Genomic DNA, 16,016 nt, shown 5'->3' with positions numbered 1-16,016 from the left:
CCTTATATCAAGCATACTCTCGCCCCTTCCCTCCCCCCTCTGTATGCTATCTAGACCATAAAGGTTTTAACTTTTTTGTATATTTTATTGCTGTATCTACAAGCTTCAACTTTCTCTAAAATAAATGTTCCAATGCCACTTTTCCCACCTTGTGTAAGAGTAGCAGTAAGTGCTTTGTGTGTATATCTCTGTGTGATCTGGAAAGCAGAAGGGCTTGGGAGAAGACTGGGAGGGGGGAGCAAATCTCTTGGCTGCTAATGAATGTGACTGTTCTGAGGGACCCCAGCAGTATGATGCAGGTTCAGTATAAGGCTTTTGCCCACTCATTGTTTATTTACTTTATACACAGTCCACCTTTCTCACTGAGACTAAAGGCAGATTACAGTAGTGTAAGTCAATACAATCAATAGTATGAGACATCTAATCAGCAATGTGATAGGACTAGGATATTACAGAAATCTGAAACAAAGCATAGAGATTGCCCTGACCTGGATAGCCCAGGCTAGCCTGATCTTGTCAGATCTTGAAATCTAAGCAGGGTCAGCCTTGGTCAGTATTTGCATAGGAGTCCACCAAGGAATAGCAGGGTCAGGACATGGAGGCAGGCAATGGCAAACCACCTCAGAATGACTCTTACCTTGAAAACCCCACCATAACTCAGCTATGACTTGATAGCAAAAAAAAAAAATAGAGATTAGAAAAAGGTATGTTGGTATAAAGCAATATGGTGAGTGCAAGGTAATACAACAAACAAAAATACATACCAGTGGTATAGTTCACAATCCTGTTCCCTTTATAAAAGCACCTTCCTAAATTATTTTGTTATAATACCATCCTATTACTTTTATAAAAATTCCCTCCTGAAAATTTCTACAGCAATGCAGCTTGCTGTGACTCTGTATCTCCTTCCTTCCCTCTCACTAGCTTTTAAAAAAATGAAGAGGTATAGTATTAACTACAAGCAGTGTACTTGATTAGTAAATTCACATGGGGCTGTGGTCTATTTGTTTTTCTTAAAAGAAGAGACAGAAACTAGAGTTTGCTGGGAGGACAGCCATTGTGGCACAATCTCACAGCAAGAGAGGCAGTCCTTCAGATACGTGGGTCCTTTGCTGTGAACAGCTTTAAAGGTTAAAGCCAGCACTAGAATTGAGCTTGGAAACAAACCAGCAGCCCATGTGATTGATTGAATATGCGTGTAATAGAACTGAAAAGATTAGATCCATTTAGCAGATGGGTTTAGGCCAAGGTCCTGTGGAGTTCGGAAGGATCTCTAGGAAGTAGCTGATGCTAGACTTTATGATCACAGCTGATCTAGTGGATAAACACAGACTCTTAATATTGCTGTGACTTTTCTGCCTGACAGAAGTTAGCTATGCCACAAGGTAAGCAGCTCAAAAAGAAGAACCTAGGTTGTTAGAATGATCGTGTTCTAGCAAAAAAAATTCAGTTCCACAGCAACCACAGAGTTTCAGTCCAGGAAAGCCCTTGAGATTGGCAAACACTCTTTTCTCCAGGCAATTCCTGGTGGGTGGCAACAGATATTTTTTTTCTCTAAACGAACCCTGGAGGTTGGGAACTGGAAAAAAAAATTTCCTCCTCAGGTTCGTCCAGGAGGGTAGTAACCACAGAACTTGTAACTTTGATATTGAAACTTGATTAAAATTATAATAGGTTGTTTTTTGCTAGAACACAAGGTAAGCAGCACCTGCCTCTCTCCAAGAAAAATTGGCTGCTGCCCCCAAGCATGTGCAGAGACGCAGCTTGTTCACTGCTGTCCTGAACAGGATTTCGCTTAGCCAATTGCTTTGCTCAGGAACAGGCTGTTATCGCTGTGGTTCACTCTTTGGCTTTTGCTGCAACCAAAAGGGGAAAAAGGCAACTATGGTGAAAGAACACCCCCTGCTGTTAGGTAGCTTCTCCTGCTTCCAGTATTGAGCTACCAAAACTGTAGCTACTATTATCAAATTCATTTTTTTCCTACCATTACTACAATATCCTAATAGAACTGCAATTGGATGACATGAGCTCTCACTATGAATAATTTGTTATAATCTGACATATTGCTTGCCAAAAGATTTGACAAATATGTCAAAAGTAAAGAATAGTGTTGTAAAAAGCAACGTATGAACAAAACGTGAAGAACACAAGTGGTCAGGCAAGTGTGGACGCTGAACAATGATCCAAAATGGAGCAAAAGGTCCAAAGGTGATCAAAGAAGGAGACGGTCGGTCAGGATACAAATTAGGTGTCTGTTTCTGCCAAAGAGTTCATCAGTCATTCGATCTCAGAAGAGTCTGTGTGTAGTAGTCTATTCTTTCATAGGACATTTAAGCCTCTTGCCATATTAGATTCAAATCATCGCGCTTAGCGTTGTTAAATCTGGCTAATTCAATTTGTTTTTAAGTTTGGGGGCTTTTATTTTTTTTTGAGCCTCAGTGGTTCCCAACCCTTTTTTGACCGGGGACCACTAGGACTTTTTTGTTCGGTGCAGGGACCCCAAGGTTCAAAATAAAAATCTCGAGAATTTGAAAATAAACTTTAATCATAACTGTTAGTTAAACATTAAACTTAGAATAATATTTTGATATATATTTTTATAATAGAGAACTTTTAATTGAAAATATTAATTTATTATGGGTTTATAATTTTGTTTCGTGGACCTTAATTAAGTTCTCGCGGACCCCCGGTTAGGAACCAGTGCTATTTTTCTCTGCACCAGTGTTACTGCTCCTCTTTCTAGCTCCACCAGGAGTCATTTTCTTGGGCGGCATTTTGGGAACGCTCCTTACGCCTTACCCTTTTCCGATTTTACCTCAGGAGCGTCAAAATCTTTTTTGCCACACCTGCCCTTTTCTTTTTAAATATCTGGGATCCTTATCACAGCTCCTGTTTACTCCTTATCTTAGCATTTACCTCAGGAGGACAAATCCCTTTTGCCAGACTTGTCTTTTGCCTTTTAACTTTCTGTGACCCTTTCCACACAACCTCCTTCCACCATACCTGAAACATTTACCTCAGGAAGGCTCTGGCCACAAACATTTTTTTCCAACCCACACAACTACGGGTGTTCTCTACTTTACCCAGGCTTTTTACCTCAAGAACACCATTTTAATTGTGGGGCTAGTATCCCACTGCTGATCCAACACTTTTTATGATGGCCTTTCCATACCACCCTCCACAGCCCCTATCAGACAGGTTCATGGTTACAGGAAGGTCAGGCAGTCACAGTTCGCCCCCCCATCTTGTCTCTATGTAATTGGTTAGAGGGCTCTGTCCTTTTTACACACATAGCCCCAAGCCAGCGCGGTGTAGTGGTTAAGAGCGGTGGTTTGGAGCGGCCGAGTCTGATCTGGAGAACCAGGTTCGATTCCCCACTCCTCCACATGAGCGGCGGTGAACCGGGTTGGGTTCCCCACTCCTCCACACGAAACCAGCTGGGTGACCTTGGGCGGAGGGGAAGAGAAGGTGATTGTAAGCTGGTCTGATTCTTCCTTAGGTGGAAGAGAAAGTCGGCATATAAAAACCAACTCTCCTTCTTCAGTGGTAGAGAAAGTCGGCGTATATAAACCAACTCTTCTTCTTCTCTCCCCTTTCCCAAAGACATCACCAGATAGGGCAGTCCAGTTCCCGTATGTCACCCAACCCGTACCCAGACGCCTCAGAGATGTTGAGGCTGGGAACTAAACACAGTTTTCCCTTTTACACTGCCACAGATCGATCTATCTATCTATCTCTTTTACACTGCCACTGTTTAGTCACAGGTCTGTCTATCTATCTATCTGTCTATCTATCTGTCTATCTGTCTATCTATCTGTCTATCTATCTATCTTTCCCTTTTACACTGCCACTGTTTAGTCACAGGTATATCTATCTATCTATCTATCTATCTATCTATCTATCTATCTATCTATCTATCTATCCCTTTTATACTGCCACTGTTTAGTCACAGGTCTGTCTATCTATCGATTGATCGATCGATCTTTCCCTTTTACACTGCCACTGTTTAGTCACAGGTCTATCTATCTATCTATCTATCTATCTATCTATCTATCTATCTATCTATCTATCGCAACCAATGTATGTGTAGCAACCAAGGATTTACAGGTGTGCGTGAGTGCATATGTGCGTTTCTAGCCCTGAGCCCAGCTTGGCTGGGGATTGAGAGCAGGCCGGAAAAATAAATAAATAAATAAAATAATAAAAGGAACAGTTGGAAAATGGGACAGCACTGGTACAAGAGTCAGGATCAAGCAAACCCTACAGTGGGGACAGGCAGCGTTCTCACCTTTTCTCTTGCCAGGGCTCTTGGCAGAAATTCAGCAAGGGCAACTTTTCCCAACATGGAGATGCTGTCAGAAGAAAGGCTTCCCTTAAAAGTTTTTTGCCTGTCAAGCCTCTGATGAATGCACTTAGCTCTGACAGACAAACAGCAGCAACCTTAACATGTGCACAGAGTTTGATGGCACTGTGGGGATTTGAACCTGGGTCTCCCCAGGCCTTGTCCAGCACTAATCCCTGTCCTGCCCTTTCAATAAAAAATTCCCTGGCTGAAGAGTTCAAGGATACAGAGAGGAAGGTTCCAACAGCTCTGGTTCTTCGAAGTACAAGTAGGTGGTGAGTAAGGGAGCCCTGCTGGGTTTGGGGGGGGGGGGGAACCTGAGGGGCCTAGGAGAAGCAGTTTCAGTGGCACCCCCATGCTCAGAGGCGGTCACCCTCTGAGTACCAGTGCTTCTGGGGGCTACAGCCAGTGGAGAACTCCTTGTAGGCCTTCCGGGAGCATCTGCTGGCCCAGTGTGCGAAAAAGGACACTGGATTAGATGGGCCCGTAGCTTTGAGTCAGTGTTGTTGTTCTAACAAAGCAGGACGGTCCCCAAAAGGGTGGTTTTGCACGATTTGGCACTACATGAAAGAGTCCTCTGTTGCTTCTTCCCTATCAGATCAATATCAGATCTACCAGATCAATTCCCTTGTTTCAGTATAAACTGTAGGTTGGTAACCCAACTGTTAACAGTGGTCATCAATGGCAGGAGGTGGGCTGTCCCATCTGGGGCCAGAAAGAGGTGAGTTTGAGTGATGCTGGTGCCAGAATGAACACCAAAATTAGCCTGGAGAGTTCAGAGGCAGACCTATGAATTAGAGGGCTCTCAAGGGCACTGTGGGGTCACAATGGGCCCTCAAGCTCATTAGGAGTATTAAAACATTCCAAAAAGCCCACTTCCCATTTAAATTTTCACTTCAGGAATGGTTGCGAGGCCAGTGCCAGCAAACTGTTCCTGCAATACCAGCACTAAGGGGTCCCGTCACTGTCCCACGTCTGGGCAGATTTCCCCTGTGTCATGGGGCAGCCCTCAGAAGAAGCTGCCACGTTCCTAAGAGTTCATCTCCTGGTCTCTCCTCAGCCTGAGGGGCTTGCGGTATTTGCACTGGATCCACACCCGGTACATGGTAACTTGTTTTCCTCTGTTCACCTGGAGGCGGCGGTCCACCAGATTTTGGACTTTCTCCAAGCCAGCTGTGGAGAAGAGCAAATCCAACTCATCTGAAGAAAGGAGGGAAAGAAAAGAAGACAAAACATTTTTGCTTGACCATTGAAGGCAGCTTTTAAAGATGGTTCAATTTCAGCATCACAGCTAAGCTGTGGTTTGCCCGCCAGAAACACACCCTGGACTTGAATCTTCTCTCTTGCCCTCCACTTCCTGGTGAGTTGGAATTCTGTGGTTTGACATGACACTCAATTTCAGTGGACTGCGACTCAAGGGACGAGTGCATGCTTTGCATGCAGAATGTCCCAGATATAATCCCTGGCATCTCCAGTTACAGGATCTTCGGTGACAGGTGATGGGGAAATCCCTGCCCTGCCAGAGAACCACTGTTGGTCAGAAGAGATTATCTGATGATAGATCTACTGGACATGCAGCTGAGGAGCTACAAACAAGAATCAAAAACCCCTTGGAATGCAGGCAAACTATAGTTTCCAGTAATGGTACTTCGCACAATTCGATTGCTACAGAAATCTGTGTCTACCAGGAAGCGGAGGAATGAACTGAGGGAGGGAAAGGGCAGGAGCTGGGTTAAGAAGCCGGTAAAAGGACAACATAGAAGACCTCATTTATTTGAGTGCTTTTCACCCACTTTTCTCTACTCAATGTGTGCTCAAAGCAGCTGACAACGTCAAAAAGCAAGCAAGCCACCAAATCTCACAAATATTACGTGCCTGTAACAGACTCACTCATAAGGTGGGGGGACAGAGCAATGGGCATCAACTCTGCCCTCAATGATGCCTTCCCTTGATGCCCTTCTCCCAAAAAGAGGGGAAGAGAGACAGGAAATCACCCAGCCCAGTGCAAAGAGAAGGTGGAGGGAAAGCTCACTTAAGGCCGCAGGAGTTATGCCCCCCCTTTCTCCAAGGACCGCAAGGCTAGAGCATTTCACTGCCAACTGGTTTCTATTGCCCAGCGAGCCAACCTGCTTCGGGCATTAAGATCAGTAACCTTCAAGGGACCAAGAGGCAGCTTGCAAGCGAGTTACCTTGCGCGAAGAAATAAACTCTGGTGCCATCTCCTCTCACGTAAAAGTTATCAGCCAGACACTGACCTAGAAGAGAAGGAGGGAGGTTTTGGTCACAGCTCCTCTGATGCCAACTGCTCAGAGCAGCTCAGAGACAACGAGAGGCTAAGAAAGCCACACCAAGACTGTATTCATTTGGAATAGCAGCTGCAGTTCTGGATGGCTGCAGAAGAGGGCAAGCAGGAGGATTAAGGGCTTGAAGCACCTTTCTTTTGAAGAAAGGCTAAAGAGTCTGGGGCTTTTCCCGCACTCTCTCAGAAATTCTCTACTGTCGGCTTCTTTAATTCTTCTTTTCTAAGAGCAAACAGAGAGGCAGAGGGAGCGAATACATCCCTGCATCAATGCTCCAACGTACCTTTCTTGAAGCGGAGTTGGGTCAGGTCATAACGGCCATAATCTCGTAACAGAATCAGTCCACCGGGCTTTAGAAGCTGGCTAAGTCTGTTGATGACGCTCTGTGTTCTTGGGGGGAGTATAAACAACATTTTAAGGGAAGACTCCACAGCCACCCTGACCTTTCAGTTTACCATAATTAACTGAGCCAAGGAAGAATTTTACAGGCATGCATCCTTCCACTATAGTTCACCTTTTTTACAATTTCTTGCACAAATAGCAATGGGCGAACCCTCCCCCCCTCCCCAATTTCAAGAATCACAACCCTACTCTCTCTCTTTCGCCAAAGAGGGAAAAAACCCTACATTTTAAAATCAAGAGTTCTGCATTGGCTTATAATACGAAGTAAAATTCTAAAACTGGCGCTGTTTATGCTTATTTTTACCTGGGAGAAAAGCTGAGCAAAGGGGGATTTGTGTGACAAACAAGCATGTGGGAGAACTCCAGGTTTAATGAGCTGGATTTTAAGAGATAGACTCAGAGATACTTTGGAATTAAGATATGTAAGTTTGATATCGAACAGAAGCAGTAGATAAAGATAAAAGGAAATACTTTTGCAAATGGGAGAGAGGTGGTGACGACATAGGGGTCATCACTCATTAGTAGGGGTCTCAGCTCATTAGTAGACAACTTAGCATTGTTACAAAACCTCAGAGCTAAACCAGAACTATTCATATTTTCCCCAGTGGCACAATTCTGGTTGACCAAAGGCAGAAATGTCAAGTTACCCTCTTGGCAATACTATTACTGTTAAGAGGGAAAGTTCACTTCCCCACAACTGTTGTTTATTCATACAAGGATGTTGTTACAAAACTAATATGTGTTATAAGGTTCATGAGCGTATTGATGCTTCTAACTACTTTGGTTCATGCATGGCACTCTGGGTATGGCTAGGCCTTAATGTCACAATTCCCCTTCAAGCACACAGGAGATGCTTTCCAAAGCCTCAGCATGAAAACGCTTTTGGTGAAGCTGTGAAGAGCACCTTTGCACCAGCCACATTGTAGGATAAAAGGTTCAAGAAAAGAAAGGCTATAAAGAACCTGTCTTTTCATTTTCTTTAGTGTGCCTAGACACTGACCATTGCAATACGCTGCATTTGTGGCTTGTAGAAATAAAGTTTTGTTTAATTTGAGAGAGTCTGCACACGTCCTTATCCACTGCCTGGCTCCTTGGCATGCTACTGAACAATACCCTTGCAAGGCTGACTTTGGGCAACCACGAGAGGGGGGCTGGATTTTACCCAAATGGTGGCAGCAACAGTAAAGAGAGCAAAACAATGGTCAGTCTTGCCTCTCAATGTGACAATGGTCAAGCATTGTGAGTGATGCCACACCTTAAAAAGGATATCACAGAGCTTGAGAAGGTGCAGAAAAGAGCAACCAAAATGATTAGGGGACTAGAGCAACTGCCCTATGAGGAGCGGTTAAAAAGCTTAGGGCTGTTTAGCTTGGAAAGAAGGTGGTTAAGGGGAGACATGATAGAGGCCTGTAAAATTATGCATGGTATGGAGAGAGTGGACAGGGAGAAGCTTTTCTTCCTCTCTCATATTACTAGAACATGGGGTCATCTACTGAAACTGGGGGGGGGGAGTGACAGATTCAAAACAGACAAAAGGAAGTGTTTCTTCACACAACACATAGTTAAATTGTGGAACTCCCTGCCCCAGGATGTGGTGATGGCTGCCAACTTGGAAGGCTTTAAGAGAGGAGCAGACATGTTCATGGAGGAGAGGGATATCCATGGTTACTAGTCAAAATGAAGACTAATCATGATGCATACCTATTCGCTCCAGTATCAGAGGAGCCTGCCTATTATATTAGGTGCTGTGGAACACAGGCAGGATGGTGCTGCTGCAGTCGTCTTGCTTGTGCGCTTCCTAGAGGCCCTCCGTTGGCCACTGTGTGAACAGACTGCTGGAATTGATGGACCTTGGTTTGATCCATCGTGGCTTTTCTTATGCTCTTATGGTATTCCAAACCAGATAATCACAAGCTTCAATGGTATCCCTAGCCACAACCCTCATGCGCACAGAGTGCGTCGCCACAAAAATGCAGTTGTGCAGCAGAAGAGGCGCACCCCAGCCCCTAAATCCAAACAATGCAAAGAGAAGCAGCTTAAAAGTGGCATGACGTACTTTTCTGGAAGGAGCGCCGAAAGGACAAAAATCAGGACCACCACGTCAAGGGTCTCATCCGGCATTGGAAAAGGCACCTGGTCGTTGCAAAGGTCGTGAACGAAGGCAAAGCAGCGAGACACGTCATATTCTGGATGAGCCTGTAGATCCACATGATTATCGCTCTTTCAACACGATCATTATTTTACCCTCACTACAGCCATGCGGAGGAAGTTAGGCCAAGACATAGTAACTTGCCCAAGTCCTATCCCAACGCCTAAATGTCTCAACCTGGATCTCCCCTCCATCACGTTCCAAAAAACATCACTGTCTGCCCTAGATCTCAGAAACAGGGCTCCTCAAATGCTACACCCGGATTAAGGCACACTTTATTTTATTTACTTCGTTTATTCTCCACTTTTCTCCCCAATGGGAACACAAAGAGGATTTCATCGTTCGCCTCTCTTCCATTTTATCCTCATAACAACCCACTGAGGTAGGTTAGGCTGAGAGAGTAAATAAGTAAATAAATAAATGTTATTTGTGGCTGGGGCTGAGAGTGTGTGACTGGGCCAAGGCTACCTAGCAAGCTTCCATGGCAGAGTGGGGATTCGAACCTGGGTCTCCCAGATCCTAGTCTGACATTTAAAAAGAACATTTCCATAAAGAAGTTAATTCCATGTAAAAGACTGCCTAAGGCTGTTATACAGTGGCAAAAATGCGCCAATCTCATTTTGAACCTAAATGTTGGAGTCCTTTCCTCTTGGGAGAGGGCTGTGGGAAGAACAGGGACAGATAGTCTGTTAGGAGGTGTAGGATCCCCCCCCCCACATACACACACACTGCAATAAATAAAAGAAATAACCGGGGGGGGGGAATAACAGCAAAGAGTGCGGGCTTTTAGAAATAGGTAAGCTTTCCCCATCTTCCAGCCTTGAAGATTAGCAATCTCTCAAATGTTTCTTTTTGATTTTACCTTGACAAGATTCACTGCCCTACTGGAGAAGTCACAACAATACACAAAGAGGTTGGGATCCCTGAAATTAACCAGAGAAAGAACAGTCAGTGTCATTTTCAGCATGAGGATGGCTGGAAGTTTCACCACTGCAGAACCAAAGTTAGGACAGGACGTGACTAGAGAGCAATCCCAATTCAGCCAAGTTTCGGATCACTAACTCTGGCCAGTGCCACCCCACCCTCAGCTGATGCCAGTGGCAAGGGCTGGTCACACAGAGGCCAAGAAAGCCACCCCAAGAACCAGGCCAGGTGTGCATGAGGGACGGGATGGAAACATTTCAGGCACACACAAGCAGGACACAGCCTGGTGGCCAGGAGCACAGCATGGACAGAGCCGGGGGGCTGTTTTTTTGGTGAGCGTAACACGGGGGTGGGGTGGAGAAAAGACCACATCTGGTGCACTGAACCCATTGGAGGAAGGAGCTCCAGGAAAGAAGCCGAGAGGGGCAGGCCTTAGGTAGGTTGCCGTCTCTACACCTACTCCACAGGGCGATACCCAGGACAAAGGAGGGCATGAAAGTGTTTTTGTCCACAGAAGTAAAAACATTTAAACACTCTATGGAATAAACAAGCAGTCCAGACCCTTCCAGGACTGTAATGCTTTACAATGTAGGTGAGAAAAATCATTTGTATCACTGACTCCCTTCTCCAACCACATACACCCCAGCTACCTGGGCCACGTGCAGGACACGTGTGACAAAGGAACTGGGATGATGTGGCCTATAGGCTGAACAGATGCAGTCCCCCTCCACCCCCAGGACCAAACCTTGCTTTTTCTGAACATCTGAACCTGCTCTCAATCCACTGGAGTCCCACTGTAAGCAAAATGAATTGTAAGGACTCGAGCCTAAAATCCCTCCTTATCAACTGAGAACCTCTGACTTAAGATCCAGTCACAGTCTCTCTTACTTACTTGTTGGTTTGTAGGATGGGGAAGACCGTGTTTCCGGCACCGCAGCCCACCTGCCAGTAAAACAAAGAGAGTCGAAAGGGTTGTCTACATTTGCTGTCATGAAAGACACCTCTCTTCTCCTGCTCTTCTTTACCTAGGAGATCTCTGCGCAGCCTCTTCTGAGTCCTGCTCAAAGTAGCTTACAATTAAAATAATTAAATCAATACAAAAACAAGAAACCACCAAAACAAGACCAGGGGCATGAACAGCATAGAACTACCCATAAAAAATATCTTAGGTTGTTTTAAAGCTGGAAAGATAAACCCCCAAATTAAAAGCCGGGGCAAACCAATATGCTGAGAAGCTAGCTTGGTCAGAGGGCCACTCCGAAGAGGCAGGCTGTCCTCAAGACTTCTAGCCCCACCTGCAGCTTCCTCCACACCTGCCTCTGGACTTTAGGGGTCAGGCGGCATCTCCCTTAGGGGCCAGGTTTGCCCCAGGGACTACCAGCTGCTTATTAGTGTGTTTTCATTCCAAACTGAACAGGGAGAAGTTATTCACTCTTCAACATACAACACTCATCATCATACTACAAAGCGGACAGGCAATACTGCTGCAGAGAAAAAACTCTCCGCAATATGATCTGTAATGAGGCCATGTCACTCACTGCAACTAACAAACAGACTAAAATGAAGGGCTTCCAGGACGTTACACGGCCAGTAGGTCTACCTGGAAGAACGCCCTCCATGGCCACATCCCACATCTGTTCCCTGTACTGGGGATCAGCTATGGAGAGTGAGGACCAACTTCTCCCCTTCCTGTGAACAACTGCCTGGAGGTATCTGGCAGGGCACTGGAGGGAGAGGATGTTTTACTGCACGGTCACCTCCAGTATCCGGTAAGTAGCGGAGGACCCTGGGAAGTCGTTCAGTTTTACTGCCTCCGGGTTCTGTGATGCTGTTTCCACTTGGGTATGCAGCCGGCAGCTGCTCATTTCGGAGTTTGACAGATGCTCCGAGGCCTGGGTCTCCTCCACCAAACCAAGCCCATCGTCACAGCGGCCTCCGGGGCCTGAGCTCTTGGACTGTTGCACAGCGCCACCGTCCTCAGAGTCAGGCTTGGCGTCCCGACTGACGATTTGGTTTGGGGCCAGCTCAGGAAATTCAGTGAAAAGCCAGTGGCGGTCCTTGAAGAAGCCATCTTCGTGGGTTTTGTAGAATTCGTCCCAGTACTGGTTGGCGTTGACTTCATAGGCCTCTGCAAAGGAGAGGGCAGAACAGAAATAAGCCGGAGTCAGGACCGAGTTCTTTGCCAGCCAAGAGTGGCAAGCCCCAAGTCACACACAGGAGTCGGCCCTTTAGGAGACCACATCTGAAACGTGGAAGGACTGCTCAAAGGTTGCCTGGTCCAAAACATGCAAGTCATTGGGCATCTAAATTAACCAGCTGAATCAAGACACTTGGCCAGATTTTCCTTGAACCTCTCCCCAGGGAAGGAAATTCCACAGCCTTCTTAAACAGCAGAAATTTTGGTAGTCTTTAAGGTGCTACTGGACTCTTGCTCTTTTCTACTGCTATTAACAGACTAACCCAGCGTGATCACTTTCTTTGGATCATGGCAAAATGTTGCTGCAGCCGCCGCTTAGAGCAGAGACGGGCCCAGGCAAAGCAGTCGGGGGTACCTTGCTGATCCGGAGAGACCACCTGTGTGCTGTTCTCTTGCACCTTCCTTCGCGCAGCTGCTTCCTGCTCTTCGGACCACTCCACGTTGTCCCTGCGGGAAGGAGAAGGTTAAGCCAGCCTGGCGAACCCCAGAAGGGGTAGCCCTTTTCAGTCTGCAGCAGGAAATCGAAAGGGGGTCTGGCGGCACCTGAAGGACTAACGGAACTGGTTCCAGCAGCAGCTTCTCGGAGCCTCCGAACAAGGGAGCTTCGACCCATAAGAGCATCTGCGGGAATAAATCCTGTTGGCCTTGAAGGGACCACCGGGGCTCCTGGTTCCTTGATTTTCCTGGGGAACCCCGGAGGCCAGAACCCCGCTGGCTGTTCAGAGCCAGCCTGGCAAGCGGCCCTGGGGAGGCCAGGCCATCTCAGGCCTGCCTGAGAACACTGCAGTCCTGCAACCTTGGTGAAAGAAGGGGGAGGGCCGATCTTGGAGCAAAGGGCCCAGGCAACAAAGCAAAGGCGAATCCAGCTCAGCAACGTGCACCGAAACATCCCGGAGGGGCAGCTGGGTCAGTCTGCCGCCTCCCCAGGAAACCCGGGAGCCGCGTGGCTCCGAAAAGGCCGGCAAAGCGGCCCTTGGCTCCTGCTGGAATCCACATGAACACACATGAAGCTGCTTTATACCGAATCAGACCCTCGGTCCATCAAAGTCAGTATTGACTACTCAGACCAGCAGCGCCTCTCCAGGGTCTCAGGCAGAGGTCTATTCACAGCACCTACTTGCCTAGTCCCTTTAACTGGAGATGCCGGGGATTGAACCTGGGACCTTCTGCATGCCAAGCAGATGCTCTACCACTGAGCCACGGCCCCTCCCCAACTCGCTCGCCTTTAGGGAGCCACCAGACTCCCCTGAAACCGTTTCAGGGTCACAGTCGGAGGTGGAGGGTTTTAAACGGACCCCACTGAACGGCTACGATGTCAACATGGCCGCAAAATAAAACCACCCTGCCAGTGTAGAGCAGGTCTCAGGCCGTTTATGCACGGTAGGTTTCGCCTGGGCTTTGCCGCTCCCTAGATGACCGTTTCCCCCATCTAGGTTCTCAAAACTCTGCCTGGGGGGGCTTGTGGTTGAGTTCTGAGGATTCGGCTGGGGGAAACGGGCATCGAGAGAGCGGCAAAGCAAATTTATGGGAGAATGGGAGGCATTATTAACACACTATACTGTGTTAATGAATTTAACTTGGGAAATATTAAAGGTTATTGGTTCTTGTGGGTTATCCGGGCTGTGTGACCGTGGTCTTGGTATTTTCTTTCCTGACGTTTCGCCAGCAGCTGTGGCAGGCATCTTCAGAGGAGTAACACTGAAGGACAGTGTCTCTCAGTGTCAAGTGTAAAGGAAGAGTAATATATAGTCAGAAAGGGGTTGGGTTGAGCTGAATCATTGTCCTGCAAAAAGTATCAAAGGTAATGTGCTAATCATTGCCCTGTAAGTATCAAGATAATGTGCTAATGAGGGTGTGGTATGTTAATATGGAACCATTGTATCCTGAAGTGATCTGTCAACGTGTGAAATCCAAAGCTAATCTGCATGGCTATTGTGGACTGTTATGTTTTGATCTAATTGAAACGATCCAAGCAGGAAAAATATTACTGTTATAGTTTAGATTATAAGAAAAAAGTGATATATAGTTAAACTGATGTATGAAATATTATAATGAATTAGAACTCAATTACAAAGGGAACCACAGACATATAAAATAGATAGAGGAGGGGAGAGGGGAAGCCAACAAGACGGAATTATTTGTAGCGATTAGACAAAGATTGATCATGTTATACAAATATGTGAACTGAATGATGAAATTAAATGTGATTTAAGTGGAAAAATAATTTTAAAAAATTTAAAAAAGAGAGAGAGCGGCCAAGCCCAGGCGAAGCCTCCCGTGCATCCAGGGCATGCACCCGTCTGCAGGCAGCCCCGCCGCCCCCGCGCCCCGGCCGCGAGGGTCTGCCCCTCTCCGCACCAATGCCAGGCCGAGCACGTGGAGGCTGTAACAAAACCTCCCGCAGGTGGCATCCCTATCCCCGCGCCCCCGGCCCCCTGCCCCCTTACCAGGCGTTGTGCTGGAACAGGCGGGTCGGGTCGGCCAGGAAGCGGCGGCCGAACGGGGCCCTCGTGCCGCCTCCGCCCTCCCCGCACGCCGCCATAGGCAGGGGCGGCCGCAGGGATCGCGCGCGCCCAGCCAGGGAGAGGCAGGGAGGGAGACCCGGCCAGCTGCCCGCCCAGAAGGCGTGGCGGTGGCCGCGCTGGCTCGGGGAACGCGGGCGGTTTGCAAGGCTGCGCTCCTCCCACGGCACGAAGCGCAGCCTGCGCGAGCGTTGCGCTTCGTGCCATGGGAGGAGCGCAGCCTTAGAGAGGGGTTGCCAACCTCCAGGTCCTGGGAGAAAAAAATAGACACCAGTGTACAAGTATCTGGACATTTGGAAATCTGTGTGTGTGTGTGTGTGTGTGTGTGTGTGTGTGTGTGTGTGTGTGTGTGTGTGTGAAGTGCCGTCAAGTCGCAGCCGACTTATGGCGACCCCTTTTTGGGGGTTTTCATGGCAAGAGGCGAACAGAGGTGGTTTGCCAGCGCCTTCTTCTGCACAGCAACCCTGGACTTCCTTGGTGGTCTCCCGTCCCAATACTAACCAGGGCTGACTCTGCTTAGCCTCTGAGATCTGGCCAGATCAGGCTAGCCTGGGCTATCCAGGTCAGGGTGGAAATCAGTACAGGAGCGAAAAGGCGTGGCGGAGGGGGGGGGATAGGGTTGCCAACGGCGGGAGGTTTTGGGGGCGGTGCCTGAGGAGGGCGGGGTTTGGGGAGGGGAGGGACTCCAGCGCCATACAGTCCAATTGCCCAAGCGGCCGTTTTTTCCAGGCGAACTGATCTCTATCGGCTGGAGGTCAGTTGTGATAGCGGGAGATCTCCAGCTTGTACCTGGAGGTTATCTGTGTGAAGGAATAGTATTCAGCTCACACTGTTTATGCAAAAGTGAAATGTTATTATGTACAAGCGCAAGCAGCCAACAATAATGGGGATCCATGCAACAAAATGTATATACAAGGATAAAGTGTAGCTAACAAGCTACTCATACAGATGGTCAATTTCAACCTGGAAAGTCCTTTGGAGGTAAGTACAATAACTTTTCTATTTCTTTCTTCCAGAAAGATAGCAAAATGGAAGCATAGACGCAGCTGGATAACTAGGGTTCCCAGCTCCAGGTTGGGAAATACCTGGAGATTTTGGGGGAGGAGCCTGAGAAGGGCTAGGTTTCGGGAGGGGAGGGACTTCAACGCCATAGAGTCCAAAGGCCAAAGCGGCACTTTTC

The 16,016-nt window shown here is 47.4% G+C and overlaps 1 protein-coding gene across 1 annotated transcript; it reads right to left on the bottom strand.

Moving 5' to 3' along the window:
- Window positions 1-5,369: 5,369 nt before the first annotated feature.
- Window positions 5,370-14,856, bottom strand: LOC130489624 (tRNA N(3)-methylcytidine methyltransferase METTL2-like). The gene is made up of 9 exons (XM_056863384.1): window positions 14,762-14,856; window positions 12,670-12,761; window positions 11,875-12,245; window positions 11,010-11,059; window positions 10,056-10,116; window positions 9,101-9,240; window positions 6,926-7,032; window positions 6,532-6,597; window positions 5,370-5,542 (listed from the first exon to the last, which is right to left on the bottom strand). Exons 1-9 carry the CDS (start codon window positions 14,854-14,856, stop codon window positions 5,373-5,375), a joined length of 1,152 nt encoding a protein of 383 aa, XP_056719362.1. The 3' UTR covers window positions 5,370-5,372.
- Window positions 14,857-16,016: the final 1,160 nt, after the last annotated feature.

This window comes from Euleptes europaea, chromosome 18 (genome assembly GCF_029931775.1).
Source record: "Euleptes europaea isolate rEulEur1 chromosome 18, rEulEur1.hap1, whole genome shotgun sequence".
NCBI lineage: Eukaryota > Metazoa > Chordata > Lepidosauria > Squamata > Sphaerodactylidae > Euleptes > Euleptes europaea.
This window is presented reverse-complemented; position numbering and strand designations above follow the sequence as displayed.